Source organism: Amphiura filiformis, chromosome 19, assembly GCF_039555335.1.
Source record: "Amphiura filiformis chromosome 19, Afil_fr2py, whole genome shotgun sequence".
NCBI lineage: Eukaryota > Metazoa > Echinodermata > Ophiuroidea > Amphilepidida > Amphiuridae > Amphiura > Amphiura filiformis.
The window spans coordinates 13,743,307-13,758,469 of record NC_092646.1 but is presented as its reverse complement, the minus strand read 5'-3'; the positions used below and the strand labels follow the sequence as shown (position 1 = coordinate 13,758,469).

General features: G+C 38.1%; 1 protein-coding gene across 1 annotated transcript; it reads right to left on the bottom strand.

Annotated features, from left to right (window-relative positions):
• Nucleotides 1–1,025: 1,025 nt before the first annotated feature.
• On the bottom strand, nt 1,026–12,424 carry LOC140140269 (kelch-like protein 28). The gene is made up of 5 exons (XM_072162059.1): nt 12,342–12,424; nt 6,415–7,075; nt 5,056–5,328; nt 3,744–3,909; nt 1,026–1,913 (listed from the first exon to the last, which is right to left on the bottom strand). The coding sequence occupies exons 1-5, from the start codon at nt 12,371–12,373 to the stop codon at nt 1,078–1,080; spliced, it is 1,968 nt and encodes a 655-aa protein (XP_072018160.1). The 5' UTR covers nt 12,374–12,424; the 3' UTR covers nt 1,026–1,077.
• Nucleotides 12,425–15,163: the final 2,739 nt, after the last annotated feature.

Below are 15,163 nucleotides of genomic sequence, written 5' to 3'. Positions count from 1 at the left end.
AAGTTATATAAACTCAACCAATAAAGTATCGAAACGATTATAGATGGTCAGATTTATCGGGAACTGGAATATATAGCAAAAACCTATTTAATGTATATAAAGTGCAGCTTTCTCTTGCGCATTTTGATACCTCTTTTGTTGCTCTACGATATCTTTTGGTCGAGTTATGCGCAGGAAATGGCGAGACACTGACCAAAGAAAGATAAGACATCTTGTTCAGAGCATGCGACAACGAATCCAGGCAGTGACAGACAGTGATGGTGGGCACACCAAGTATTGAGATGTCAGCAGAAAGAGTTCATGAGATAAGTCAGAGATAAGTAAAGGGTAGCAAGTAATGAAGTTGGAAGTCGAAGGAGAAAAATAAAGTAAAGTTCATGGTTAATTAAACAGAGCACATCGGTGTCCTTTGTCTTGATGGTGTGGATGGGGGGGTGCACTACTTAACGCGTTTGGCTTGAATAGGAGCTAAGTGCAACTTTCAAAATCCGACTTAAAGCCACCCAAGCGCCCATAACTCGACCAAATGATATCGTAGAGCAACGAAAGAGGTATCAAAATGCGCAGGAGAAAGCTGCGCTTTATATACATTAAATAAGTTTTTGCTATATATTTCAGTTCCCGATAAATCTGACCATCTATAATCGTTTCGATACTTTATTGGTTGAGTTTATATCAAAGGGGCAAGGAATCCAGATACTACACTGGAATTTCAGTGACTCAAGACAAGCGGTATGTTATTTATGATAAGAAAAGAGTACCGCTAGAATGTACCTCATTTCTTAACATATATAATGAACCACTTGTCTTGAATCACTGAAATTTCAGTGAAGTAATTGGATTCATCGCCCCTATAATATATATAACTTTTGTTACCAGTGTGTAGTTATTTTTTGAGAAAAATGCAAAATTAATCAGAAAATTTATCAGGGGGTGTAGTACCATCTTAAACTGCTGAATTTGGTTGGAATCTTCCAGGAAGGAGAGGGGCATTGATTTCAAATAGAATAACCCAATTAAGCCCTACAAAACTCAGGGAAACCTACAATTACTTGGAATAGCCCAGGCCTACAAAACTCAGGGAGACCCGCCATGACTTGGTTTCAACTTCAAAATGTCAAATGTGAAAGTCACAATACTCTCAAACATGTTCAGACTCACTTTACCCCATTTCTCATCCAATCCATTTGGTCCGATGTCATCCACGTCTATTCCCGTGTCGAATATAACATCATCCGACAGATAAACAAACACTTTCCCATTCAAACAGAAAGCATTTCTACACTTCAAAGGCACTTGTTTCTCCTTCTTCCCGATCACGGCCGTCACTAGACTATTCCGGCTGCGCTCTTTGATGGTAACTTTATTCACGCATATTCTTCCGCCTATCACCAAGTGGTCCGTTTGCGTTTTTGGTTTGTTTATTTGGTTGGCTATGCGATAACACTTGCCATTTAGTACTGTCACAAATGGCTCTTCAAACGCTGGTTTCCAGTACTTTTCCGTCGCCAGCTTATGCCATGTATTTGTACCTGGATCGTACAATTCATACATATATGAATGGAGACTCTCACCTAAGAAGTCCACCTGTTCCCCATAAATAAGAATCTTCCCATTTAAAACCACTGCTTTGGGGAGCGCGTAGTATCCTTTTAAAGAAGCTACTGACTTCCACTTATTCTGACTAATATCGTAGCATTCAACACTCCTAATTGCTCCATCGTTACACTTCCCACCAATTGCATATAGAAACCCATCTAGGTGTACTAATGCAAACGTGCTGCGTTCCAATTTCATGTTTGCAAGTTCCTTCCATGAGTTAGATTCAGGGTCGTATTTCCATAGACTGTTTAACTGGACATCCAGTGGATCCGGATCATCATCATCCTCATCATCAGGTCGCTCATACTCACCTAAAAAATGTCCAAAAGTCAAAGAGCTTATACTATTATATAGTCTATATATCTACCTCACAAGTCACCAGCACTAGCTTTGAAGTTCAGCGTATTTTGCGTTAGCTTAGCGTTACTTGGTGTGTGTACATACTTTTATGTGTGTCATCAACGTGCCGCATATGCATATGTACACACAAGAAACTACGCTAAGCCAACACAGTAAAACCAGGGTTCGCAGGTTTTTGCCGCAGGTGGAAAAAACCGCGGTTTTAACCGCTTGGCAAAAAACAATTTTTGCCAGTTTTTGCCGACAAAAGCGGCAAAAACTAAGAAAAGGATTTATAGTTCAGTTTTTCATCTCAAAACAAATTACAAAAATCATTTCCTGAGTGTAACAAAGCCAGATTTTGTAATTATAAGTAACATATTAAAAAATCAAAGGCATGTGTTTTCATTGCTTTAACCGAAATGTGGCATATATCAGATTCAAAACTTTTTCATTTTAAGGATTTGATGAGACAAAAATTATGTTCATTTAAGAAGAATGATTCATTTAAAGTTGTGTGCTGCTGTTTATGAGCTTTCTGTGTTATTTTTTAAATATTTGAGTGACTATATGCAAGTTTTTGCCACTTTTGCCGGTTCAAACCAGGCAAAAACTGGCAAAAACAGGTTTTTGCCACTGGCAACGGCAAAAACAGGTTTTTGCCGGCAAAAAACGAACCCTGGTACACACTGAACTTCAAAGCTAGTGACGGTGACTCGAGGTAGATATAATAGATTATATACCTCATATATAGATTCCTGTCATCTGATTGGTTGAAAGTGCAGTCATTGAATTAACTATGCCCGCAAAATGAACTATGGACCGGTCCATGGAAATGAACTATGGACCGGTCACATGCGTCACGATCTAACTGCGCGTTTTTCCCAGCGTAAAATGATATTACGCACGCGTTAATGTTTTCACGCGCTATAATTACGCAGAAAACGTAGATTGTAATCTGTGTGCCGTTCGCATTGAAACTATTAATTTCTCTTCCCAAAATCGATGCTTTTAACCAAACAGATGACAAGAATCTTAAGATTTAGTATATAAAACAAATATTGACTGCTTTTTATTAGGGCATGGTTAAAATTATAGGCCAGCGGTGATCTCAAAACCATGACATAGTCATGGTTTTGAGATCACCTTGGGCCTATAATTTTAACCATGCCCCTCATAGCAGTCAATATTTGTATACTATAGAGAAACAACTCTGTCATATTTTGTGATCATCCACCATGAATTGGATGTAATGTCAACAGAACTTGTTTTTGAGATATAGTCCATTGAACCTTTCAAAAAACAACAGAAAAAACCAAGGATTTCCCAACTTTTTTTTTCAAAACATAATTTTTTTCATGCGATGTTTTTTAACCATAATGTACCAAATGAGAGGGTAGCCCATTGTAAAATCTAAATTTTAATTTTTTCAGATTCAGCCTAGTGTGCAACCTACTGCCTTATGTTCTCCCACTGGACTATTCCAGTTGAAATCCATACACCCCCTATGGAAGACATGATCTATAAATCTCTAGTGCAGGGGTGCAGATTTCAAAATGAAATCACCCATTCAGGGAACCCCCATTTGAAATCCACACTCCCTGTGTGGAAGATTAAGGTCATGTCTTCCACAGTGGGTGTATGGATTTCAACTGGAATAACCCATGTTGGAGCAGACAACACTGAATGGGTGACTCTATTTGAAATTCCCACTCCCTGTGTAGAAGATGAAAGTCATGTCTTCCACAGGGGGTGTATGGCTTTCAACTGGAATAGCCCATTGCATAAATATTGATCCATACCTCCAGCTACATAGAGCACACCATCAACGACAATAGATGACGGGGACACAATGCCTTGGCTGCCTGCAGGTTTTGCAAATTTCCACGGTGGAACAACCCACGTTGCTTCTCTCCCGCTAAAATACATGATAGTGTTGTCTTCAGAGCCACCAATAGCGATAGGAGCCTGCAACAATAAAAACAACAGGTTGAAGTCACTTTAAAATTGCCAATAACTTATATATCCAAGGCATCTGAATTTGTTGCATTTCAATGTTTGAAGCCCAACAAATGCCTATAATAGTCCGCTTTGCCAACTCTGTTGGCGAGGTAATAGAAAAAAAAAGTGCAGTGATTTATAGTGCACTACGCACAGGCACAACGCCTAGACATTGATCCACAAGCCTCAGCACACTTTACAGGTTGTCGCTGACCACTACGGCCCCACATCATTCCACAAACCATTTAACAACATTCAGGGACTTTGCTGCTTCAAGAGCGCACACCCTAGATAATAACCTTTGCAACCAGGATCAGCTCCATGAGTTTCGTACGGGTTTCAACAAGACAATTAGCAGTAAGTTCCTTGTCCAGGGGAATTTTAAGTTAACTCAATTTTTCGGAATCAACTGAAATTTTGGGGATTTTTTGTGTGTGCATGGATATCTCCTAAAATGTGCCATAGAAAGAGGACGCTATGGCTAGGATCACAAAACTAAAACTGTACAATACAGTAAAGCCAAAGAATTAAGGTACCAGTTATGTTCACCCCCTGTATATCCTAACCAAAGACAGATATGTCATAATTGGAACCAGCAGCCAATAACTGCATCTTTTAGCTCAAATTTAAGACCTCATTTGTTGAAATTGTTCAAGAAATAAAAACACAATGATCCAAAAACCCAAGGAAGATGCCAATTTAAAAGTTGCAGTTTGCTCCATTGCATGCCCTATTGATTTGTACACAAAGCGTTCGCGAACAAGAAAACTAGCGCCATGCTTCCATTGATTAGCACGTTAAAAGTAGCGCTGTGCTTCCATTGATTAGCAAGTTAAAAGTAGTGTCATGCTTTCATTGATTAGAACACAAAAGTGCAACTTTTGATTTAGTTTCTTCATTAAGTTTTAGATCACCATTTCTTTAATTCTCAACCAATTTCATCAAGTAAAGTCTTAAATCAGAGCTAAAGAGTACAGGTGTTGGCTGCTTGTTTCAATTTGCATATATATACTTGTCTTTATTTAGGATATGCAGGGGTGAACATAACTGGTACCTTAATTCTTTGGCTTACTGTATGTTCCTACTATAATTCCTGCTTTTGTATCTACTTACAGTGACAATGTTCCTTGGTGTAAACATATAATGCAGTTCATCAGATTTAGTATTTTTAGAAGATCTGCATTTCCTGGCCGGCAAATGAAATCTCTCTATGCGCTTTAGTAGTTCACAGCATTCTGCCATGTTGTGCTTGTCAAAGAAGCTAGCTTCCTTGGTTAGTTCTGTGACAGGTATTACTCCTAAACGAATCGTCTTTAGAAGTTTAGCGGCATGTTGTTTACGATTTGACAGGTCATGTGACAACCAGCTGATCAGACTTGTTAGAACCTATAAAAATGAATTAAAAAAACAAAACAATGGTCAGTTTCTCTGTACAAATTGTTTAATATTATCCCCTCCACTGTCTCTTCCTGGTTTGTAAATATATCAGGCCTGTGGTATCCGATGTTTTAAACATTTTGACTTTATTGGGGCTTTATTGATGTATTGCTTTATCGACAACTTGTTGACTTCCGACCTTGAGATTTGACGATTGTCGACAATGTAAATTCTACTGACAACAGCCCCATTTGTTATACCCATGTGGACGATTTAAGACAATAAGATTTAAAACAATTCTTCCACAAAGGGAGTGTGTTGTTCATATGGAATTGACCACAGTTAATTATTTATTCCCCTACATAGGGTTTTACCACAGAATTAATGACAGAGAATCGGGACTGGACCGCCATCTTGATATGGGCATGGAGCAAAAATTGGGGGTATTCGGTTTCCCTCGGAATGCACTCGAGGCATTCGTTGTCATGCAAGCGCGACATGGATGAAGGGCGCATTTGAGAGACGCACTTGATGCAACCTGCACGCGAGTACAAGACACTTCAGATGAGACGCAGAATTGTTTTCGTTCGTCTCCGCACAATGTCAGCAAGGACCCGAATACCCCCAATTTTTTCCCCATAGCTGACGACGCTATTGTACGTGGCGGTATAGGGAGTCCCAGTTCTCCTTCTCTAATTCTGTGGGTTTTACCTACAGATATCTGGAGTGAGTATATCAGTTGGAAATTACCCAATTGCCTAATTCTATTTGTAACCCATAATCCTTCTGTGGAAGACTTTAGCTACCGTAAAACCTCGTTTACAAGCATATACAGTGCTTCTGATGAAAGCTTAATTAATCCAGGCGCCATTATGGAGTTTGAGCAAATAAATTATAGATCCAAGCATATAAAAACAAGTATTATTGTAAGACCAATCTATTGTACTGGCATATTTATGCTTGTTTCGTATTAATTTAACTTTCATCAGAAAAACTGTACATGCTTGTAAACGAGGTTTTACCGTATATCTTGCACAGCGGGAGTGTTGATTTAAAAAAGAATAGCCAGATATATCCCTGATGGGCACAACTAACCTCTTCTTCTTTAGCAGAGCAAGCCAGATTTGGTTCCAACAGAACTTGTTCAAACAGGTCAGCACACATTCCCTGTAAAAATGCTTCAGTCTTGATGAACTTGGAGAAGTCAAATGCCATAGCCCGTACAGCACAACCTAGCAAATCTTTCAGTGGTTCCCCGTATGATTTAGCCAATACTGCCAGTGTAAAAACATCTTCACACAACACCTTACCATCATACAAGTCTTTCTCAAGCTTCATTGAACACTGTGCGATAATCTTGTCAAACTGCATGTAGCATGCTAACTTCAGCACTTCAGTAGGTACTACCGTATCATCAGCAAGATTTAACTTGCCAGTGTATGCATACTCTAAAAGTTTTTCAAATGCACACCCGTCTCCATCTATCTCCACTTCAGACTTGGTGCTCTCTACAAATCCCCCAGAAAACATGGATTCGAAATATTCACTTGCTGCAGCCAAAACCATCTTGTGAGCTTGGAATGAACGTCCACCGATGTTGATGGTGATGTCGCAGTGTTTATCTTCTTTCAGAAAGGAATAAAACTTCTGCATCATGTCTTTTCCGTGGGTTTTAACAACAGCATCGGTTCGATCATCAAGATCTTCAATGCCATACTTCAACTTCAGTATCAGAATTCGGACATCTTGCCCCTCTCTATTGTTTTTTAGAAAATGGAAAAAATAGTTAAACAAATTAATTTTTAAACCATATTGTAATATTGATTCCCTCAATATTTTTCAAAATTCGTTTTTTTACATGACTGTAATGTACTTTATTTTACTGGTATACCCTGCAAAAATCAAGACTTTAGGTGCTGTAGTTTTGTCAAAATCCGAATTTTGAATAAAGTGCAGGAACCATGCATTATTTTATATGTGATGTTCATGAACGCCTGGACTTCATGGAACTATTTTTATGGATAATGATTTTGGACTTAATTTGATCATGAAACTATTATTGTTATTCTATAATAGAATATAAAGTTAATAATTATGTTAAAACAAAATATGCTTTGTATCATCATGCTTATAGTAAGAATAGCTGAATATAAATTTGAGTTGAGTATGAAGCTAACATAAACTAGTGGAAATCTATTTTAAAACTTGCTGATGAGAAAATAAGGATTATGTTTTCTATGATTGTTCATCTCAAAAGCTAATTTTTAGAAGTAGTACATGTAGGCAATTTTATTTTAAATTTATTTCATTCTTGTGTATTTCAATTAATGCATCTGTAGTTGCCATATTATGCTAAATTGCAAATCATCTGGCATTTATTTAAAATTTGTTTGTTTATACTTTCATTTATACTAAGAAAGGGAGGAATGTAATAACAAATGCCGGTGCTATAAAAAGACCTTCATCTTTAGAAACAACCAAGTGTGTTAAATCCATTAGTTGATGAACTTGGCCTAGTTTGGACATTGACCTGGTTATGAACTTTATGCTAGCTAGGCACTTCCATAGGTGTAAAACTGCTTAGGTGTCACTCTCACTCAGGCCCATAGCCAGGGGAGGGGGGGGTGCAGGGTGCATACAATTTGCAAAAGTATACAAAATGTCCAAATATTTAAGAATTTGCGAGTGTAGCAAGCCAAAAAAAGTGAGCTTTTTTGGTCAAAAAAGGTCTAAATTTGGGGAAGAAAGTCCACTTTTCACAGAATTGCCCCCTGGAAAAAGTCCACTTTTTCAAAATCAGCACCCCCCACAAAAAAGCCTACGTGTAGGCTCATTATTCTGAAGGCTCATTATTCCGAAGGCTTGTTATTCTGAAGGGTCATTACTCAGAATTTTAAACTACATGTAGGCTCAATATTCCGAATTTAAAACTAGATTCATTATTCCGAATTTAAAACAAGGAGTATTAAATGACCCTTCGGAATAACGAGCCTTGTTTTAAATTCGAAGTAATGATCCTTCGGAATAAGGAGCCTTGTTTTAAATTCGGAGTAATGACCCTTTGGAATAATAAGCCTTTGGAATATCGACCCTTCAGAAAAACAAACATTATAAATTCGGAGCAATGACCCAGAATAATGCACCTTCGGAGTAAGGATCCTTCGGAATAAGCCTTGTTGTAAATTCGGAGTAATGACCCTTTGGAATAACGGCCTTTCGCCCAGGCTTTCGGAATAACGAACCTTACCATAAATTCGGAGTAATCCGCAATAATGACCCTTCGGGATAAGGCGTGTGAAAGTCGATTCCGAGTTTAGCCTACCGTCCCCCACCCGCGTCACTTTTTGGAAACCAAAAATACCCGCGTCAAATTTTCAAAAATGCCACTAAATAATTCGTTATTTTCAAAGTATCAGTGTTTTCGCCAGTTTTAGCAATTGGAAACATATATTTTTGTTTGTACGGTAAAACATGAATTCTTAACTTGGAAGCAAAACCAGGCTCTTTTCTAGTCCCTACCTTTCGTGAAAATTTCTTTGTCGCATTTATTTCCATTTTGCTTTAAGGGATCTAGAATGGCGTTTATTATGCGTTCGACAGTATTTTTTGTGGGACATGAGAGCACCTCAGACCTATCGAATTGCATTCTGAATCTGAAGCATGTCTTTCTGATATCAAATAATTTTCATTTTTGAAAATCACAATATAATACAAATTTTATGACAAATTATAAAAATTTGATATTTTTCAAATTTTGATATATAAAAGTCCTCGAAGTAAATTATATAAATCTAATGATATATTCTTAAAGTGTATGTAGCTGGAAGGAAAAGCCGACGGTCAATTGAAAATTTTGACATTTCATATTGAAGATATGGATTTTTTTCCCAAAAAGACCTAATTTTTTTGGTGCTTTGGAAAAAAATCCATATCTTCAATCTGAAAAAGGTCAAACTTTTCAATTGATCGTCCGCTTTTCATCCCACCTACATCTTTAAGTATAAATCATCAGATTTATAAAGTTTACCAGTACTGTTAAATATCAAAAATATCAATTTTAATGATTTGCCATAAAATGTGTATTAAATTGCGAATTTCAAAAATCAAAATTATTTGATATCAGAAAGACATTCTCCGTATTCAGAATGCAATTCGATATGTCTGATGTGCTCTAATGTCCTAAAATAAATACTGTCCAAACGTTCATACCCCAGCCCTTAAATCAACATGCATTTTAGGTCAATAATGAAATCTGATGAAATAATGAAAAATGAAAAAGTCACCTCACCAACCTGGAAAATAAAAGTGACGATAAACTCGGAATTGACTTTCAATGCCCTAACGAAGCGTACGGTATTGTAACCTTGAAAATCTCTGGTCACGCGTGTGTACACTGTGAAATTTGAGTGCCCCTCCTTACCCCGGGGCTGGGACCAAAAACTGGACCACGGACAATCAGTGCAGAAGTAATAAAAAAATAACTTAAAATCTGACCATATTCATGACATGTATATATGAAGAGCTTTGTTGCAAAACCCCTTACATCCACTTTTGACTTTTTGAGAAAAACAGCTTTTTTTAATTGTGCAAGTATTACTGGCTCGATTTGAATCAATTTGGGTTTGGATAAGTGTTGATGAATAGAAACTAAAAGAATAGGTTTGGTACAATTTTCAAGCCTTCCTATTTATTTTATTATTTATTTTATATTGCACCTTTTGTGGATGTAAGGGGTTTGCAACAAAATAAAATTACCCCTTTTCTAGAAACCACCTTTGCAATCAAATTTGAGCCCATTTGTTTGCACTACTTTATGAAACTTGACTAATGCTTTCAAAATCAAAAAGAAAAATTGAAATATCTCATTTACTTTTTCAATTGTGAATTTTTAATTAAATTCGGAAAATGGCATTTTTTTGGTATTTCCGAAGCTACACCTTTTGTTAATTAAAATGATTTGTTCAAACATAGTGACCCCAAAACAGTTCCTTTTGATTTTAATAGGTAAAGAACATTCCAGACTACTATTATACCTCAAAAAAATTAAAACAAAACAATTCTATATTCATTTTAAGTTCAGATTTCGGAAATTCCCTAAGATTTCCCAAACGGAAATATACGATATTTCGGAAGGAAGGTGGTATGAAGGTCAAACAACCACCAAAATGTGTATTTTTACCCACACTATAATGTCATGTCAATAACTCATTTCGGCCAAAAGTGGATGTAAGGGGTTTTGAAACAAAGCTCTTCATATGTTGGCCTAGATTTATTTATAATTTAGAGTGAGAGTTTGCTCGAGAACTCTAGCTGGTCGCATGTCGTAAGTTGGGTACAATTTCCATTACATGGTCAAAAATGACAAAAAATGTGTTTTTGGATATGTTGTATATATTGACAATCTCTAATAATTAACACCAGTTTTAACCTTAACACATGCTTAATTTTTGAGATAATGCTTAATTAGTAGTTAATTAATACACAGGTGTCTATGTAAATCTCAATTTTCAAATGCGTTTTTCTCAAATCGGACCTCAATTACAAAATTGATTGTAAAATTTTTATTTTATGCAAGAATGTCATCAGATTTAGAGGATATGTTCTCAATATATTAATGTTTCAAATGAACTTTTTAAAATAATTGTACGTAAGTTAATTACATTGTGAAGGTCAATGACCTTTTTACGAGTAATTAGCAAGATGGTTATTCTATTATTGAGGAAATGAATATCAAGAAGGGAAATGTACATTAGCATATTGCTAAAAATACTGAAATTCAACTAGGATTTCATTAAAAATGAAAAAAATGGAACATATTACCCTTTAAGGTGGTACTACACACCTTGATAAATTTGTGACTATTTTTGCATTTTTCTCAAAAATAATATCACACTGGTATTAACAAAAGTCATGTATATTAGAGGGGTAAGGAATCCAGTTACTACAATGGAATGTCAGTGACTCAAGACAAGCGGTACGTTATTTATGATAAGGTACCGCTAGAACGTACCTCATTTCTTAACATATATAATGACCCCTTGTCTTGAATCACTGAAATTTCAGTGAAGTAATTGGAATCCTTGCCCCTATAATATACATATAACTTTTGTTACCAGTGTGTAGTTACTTTTTGAGAAAAATGCAAAATTAGTCAAAAAATTATCAGGGGGTGTAGTACCACCTTAAGTAGTCAGTAATTGTTTTAATTGTACAAATTCAACATTAAAAGCTGTCAATACATCATACCCTCTCTAGATTTGAAAAAGTAACCAGTAGTTTTGACATGCTGACATGTGAATTTTCACAAAGGCCCTATTGTACACTCCGCATCCGCCTGCTCCACATCCGCCTGCTCCTCCACCCCTGGCATTTTTCATTTCAACTGATGTGATTTTTTACTGAATAATGTATAATTATATGCTTCAGTAGACTGAAAGAGTATAATATTAGGCTTAAAATGAGGTATGAACCACTGCTGTAGGATATGGGGTTACGGAAAGCCAATCAAATTTGTATCACAATTTTCAGAAAAGTGTAATCCCTCCACCCTTTTAGCATACCCAACTTATGACATGCGACCAGCTTCGAATTTGCACACGATAGTTACGCATTCGATGCTAGAGTACTTTACTATGTCTATGGTTTTTCGGTCGGACAGCGGTTCAATTTTTTACACCGGAGGTTATTTATTCTGTTAATGTCGAAATTTGAATGAAAGTTATTTCGACGAGTCAACTGTATGATCTTTTGAGCAAGATTTGCGTATTTTGGACAGTCTAAAATTTTGCTGAAGTGTAATTTTAGCAACATTTTTGATGCAATCGCCTGTCGTGATCGGCTGTGTTTACTTCTGACCTTCCATTGCTTTACACGGTGTCATGCTTCAGCGAATCCGACTAGATTTTGAATGCAAAGGTCTCTAGCCTAGAATGTGAAGCTATCGGTGAGCAAATTCTTGGCTAGAGTTCTCGAGCAAGTGAGACTGAGAGTCTGTGTGACCTGACTGAGCTGAGCTGACTTACCCGACAAAACGCGAAGTTCGCGAACTAGCCATATTTCCACTTCGAGCTCCACGTTCTAAGTTGTAGTCTGACTATTCTGGTGAAAACTGTATTAAACTGTATCTGAAAGACGTCAGAAAATGATGATTTGCAACCGTACCTGCCGATTCACAGAATTTCCAAGTTGGCAGGTGAAAAATTCGCACATGCGCATAGTTGTCAAAATCAATGGTATTGACAGCGTGTATGCCAATTTAATTTTAAGGGCACGCGGCTCACCGGGGCTCACCCACATTATATCTTTTAACGGCAGAGTCATAATTATGTGACCAGTGTTTTAGTCCTAAATGAATTTTGCTATTGCCGGCCAGTGGGCGTGAAGCAATTTTACTCTATTTTGGCAAAACACTGTGTTTTCACATCGGATAAAAAGATGCACAGGGCAATTGGGCCTACGGTAGGCCCCTACTGCTTTATATTTTTTGCTATTAGCCGGGGCGAAAAAAGGGCAGTAGGCGGAGTACCTTTAGAATACCCTACCACATCGACGGCGCCGCGAAGCTGCACCTTTTTTTGTAAAACTACACCGACGTCGGCGCGAATTACTTATTAATGGGATAGATTCAAATTAAGTTAGTGGTATTATATGAGTCAGGTTTTTAATAAAGTATGTCGGCGTTTGACTAAATGAAGTTTGCATTCATCAAGGTAATAAGTGATAGTACGATTAAATTATTGTGGTTACTTCTAGAAATAGTAATGTCATTTGAATTTAATTTAAGCATAATGAAATAACTATATTGCATTATATAATGGCTTAGAAGTATTAATTATGCGTAATAGATTTTAATGTACTCAAGTAAAAATGATGACCGCATTATAATTAGTGTGACGTATAAGAGGCCGATTGTAATTGATTATGAATGATTATATAATTCTAATTATTATGATGGATTAGAGGCGATGGTAGTTAATTAATAATTATGACATAATAATAATGAGCGTGAGGGATAAGAGGGTTGTTGTAAGTAATTAACAATGATTGTTAATAGTGATTAAAGTTATATTGATAAGAGGAATGTTAATTGTTAATGAGTGGTTTGATTAAGAATGAGTAGCATTTATTTCATGGAGTAGATACGTTAAGTATCATATATTGAATAATGATGTGATGGTGAATGAAGGTATCGTTGTTGCTGTGCTACAGCGACGTCGCAAAGGTATCGCTGTTGCCGTGCTACAGCGACGTCGCGAAGCTAGACCTTTTATAAGGGGCCTACACCGACGGCGGTAAGGTAGACCTATTTCCGTAAGGCTACACCGACGGTGCAAAGGTGCACCTTATGTAGGCCTAATTGTTAAAGTTGTCATATTAGCAAATGAGTGTGGTGGAGGAAGGTATCGTTGTTGCCGTGCTACAGCGACGGCGCAAAGCTACATTTTTCACGGTGCTACACCAACGGCGCGAAGGTATCGCTGTTGCTGTGCTACAGCGACGGCGCGAAGCTATATCTTTTCAATGGGCTACACCGACGGCGCGAAGGTGTCGTTGTTGCTGTGCTACAGCGACGGCGCAAAGCTAGACTTTTCGAGGGGATCAAACGAGGACGAGAAGGTATACCTATTTTCGTATGCTAACACCGGTGGCACTGAGGTGTACCTTATTTGGTCATGTCACCAAATGAATGTAGGGGAGGTATGTATCGCTGTTGCCGTGCTACAGCGACGGCGCCGGCTATACCTTTTTACGGGCTACACCGACGGCGCTGAAGGTATCGCTGTTGCCGTGCTACAGTGATGGCGTGGCTATACCTTTTACTGGGCTACACCGACGGCGGGAAGGTATCGCTGTTGCCGTGATACAGCGACGCCGCAAAGCTATACCTTTTACTGGGCTACACCGACGGCGCGAAGCTATCGCTGTTGCTGTGCTACAGCGATGGCACAAAGCTAGACCTTTTTACAGGACTACACCGACGGCGCGAAGGTATCGCTGTTGCCGTGCTACAGCGACGGCGCGAAGCTATAACAATACAATGGGCTACACTGACGGCGCGAAGGTGTCGTTGTTGCTGTGCTACAGCGACGGCGCAAAGCTAGACTTTTCGAGGGGATAAATCGAGGACGCGAAGGTATACCTATTTTCAGTATGCTAACACCGGTGGCACTGAGGTGTACCTTATTTGGTCATGTCACCAAATGAATGTAGGGGAGGTATGTATCGCTGTTGCCGCTACAGCGACGCGTAAGCTATACCTTTTACGGGCTACACCGACGGGCTGGCGAAGGTATCGCTGTTGCCGTGCTACAGCGACGGCGCGAAGCTATCCCTTTTACTGGGCTACACCGACGGCGGGAAGGTATCGCTGTTGCCATGCTACAGCGACGGCATAAAGCTATACCTTTTACTGGGCTACACCGACGGCGCCGAAGCTATCATTGTGGCTGTGCTACAGCGACGGCGCAAAGCTAGACTTTTTGCGTATTTTGTAATGACTTGATCAACTAAATGTAACGAAGAGGAGGAAGGTATCGCTGTTGCTGTGCTACAGCGACGCCGCCATAATGATATGATGCACATGTGAAATGGGGAGTTGCTTGTTTGTTGACAAGAGGAAATATTAAGTTAAGTTGTCATTGGTAAGCGCATAATGCACATAACTTAGTTTGCACCTGGTTGTCACTGGTTGGGGCATTTTATGAACGACTTAACACTGGTTTATGTGATTTCATAATTTCCAGATATTATAAATAAAAACAGGACCGTGACCACTGAAAAGTTAATTAAGAAGAAACAGAACTTTTGCACCTGGTTATCACTGGTTGGGGCCTTTTATGAACGA

Excerpts from the sequence above, each read along its gene's own strand:
- LOC140140269 (XM_072162059.1), bottom strand. The coding sequence starts at position 12,373 with ATGGCTAGTTCGCGAACTTCGCGTTTTGTCGG. Across the intron at positions 7,076-12,341 it reads CGAACTTCGCGTTTTGTCGG|AGAGGGGCAAGATGTCCGAA; the intron begins GTAAGTCAGCTC and ends AAAAAACAATAG. Across the intron at positions 1,914-3,743 it reads TGTGCTCTATGTAGCTGGAG|GTGAGTATGAGCGACCTGAT; the intron begins GTATGGATCAAT and ends GACATTTTTTAG.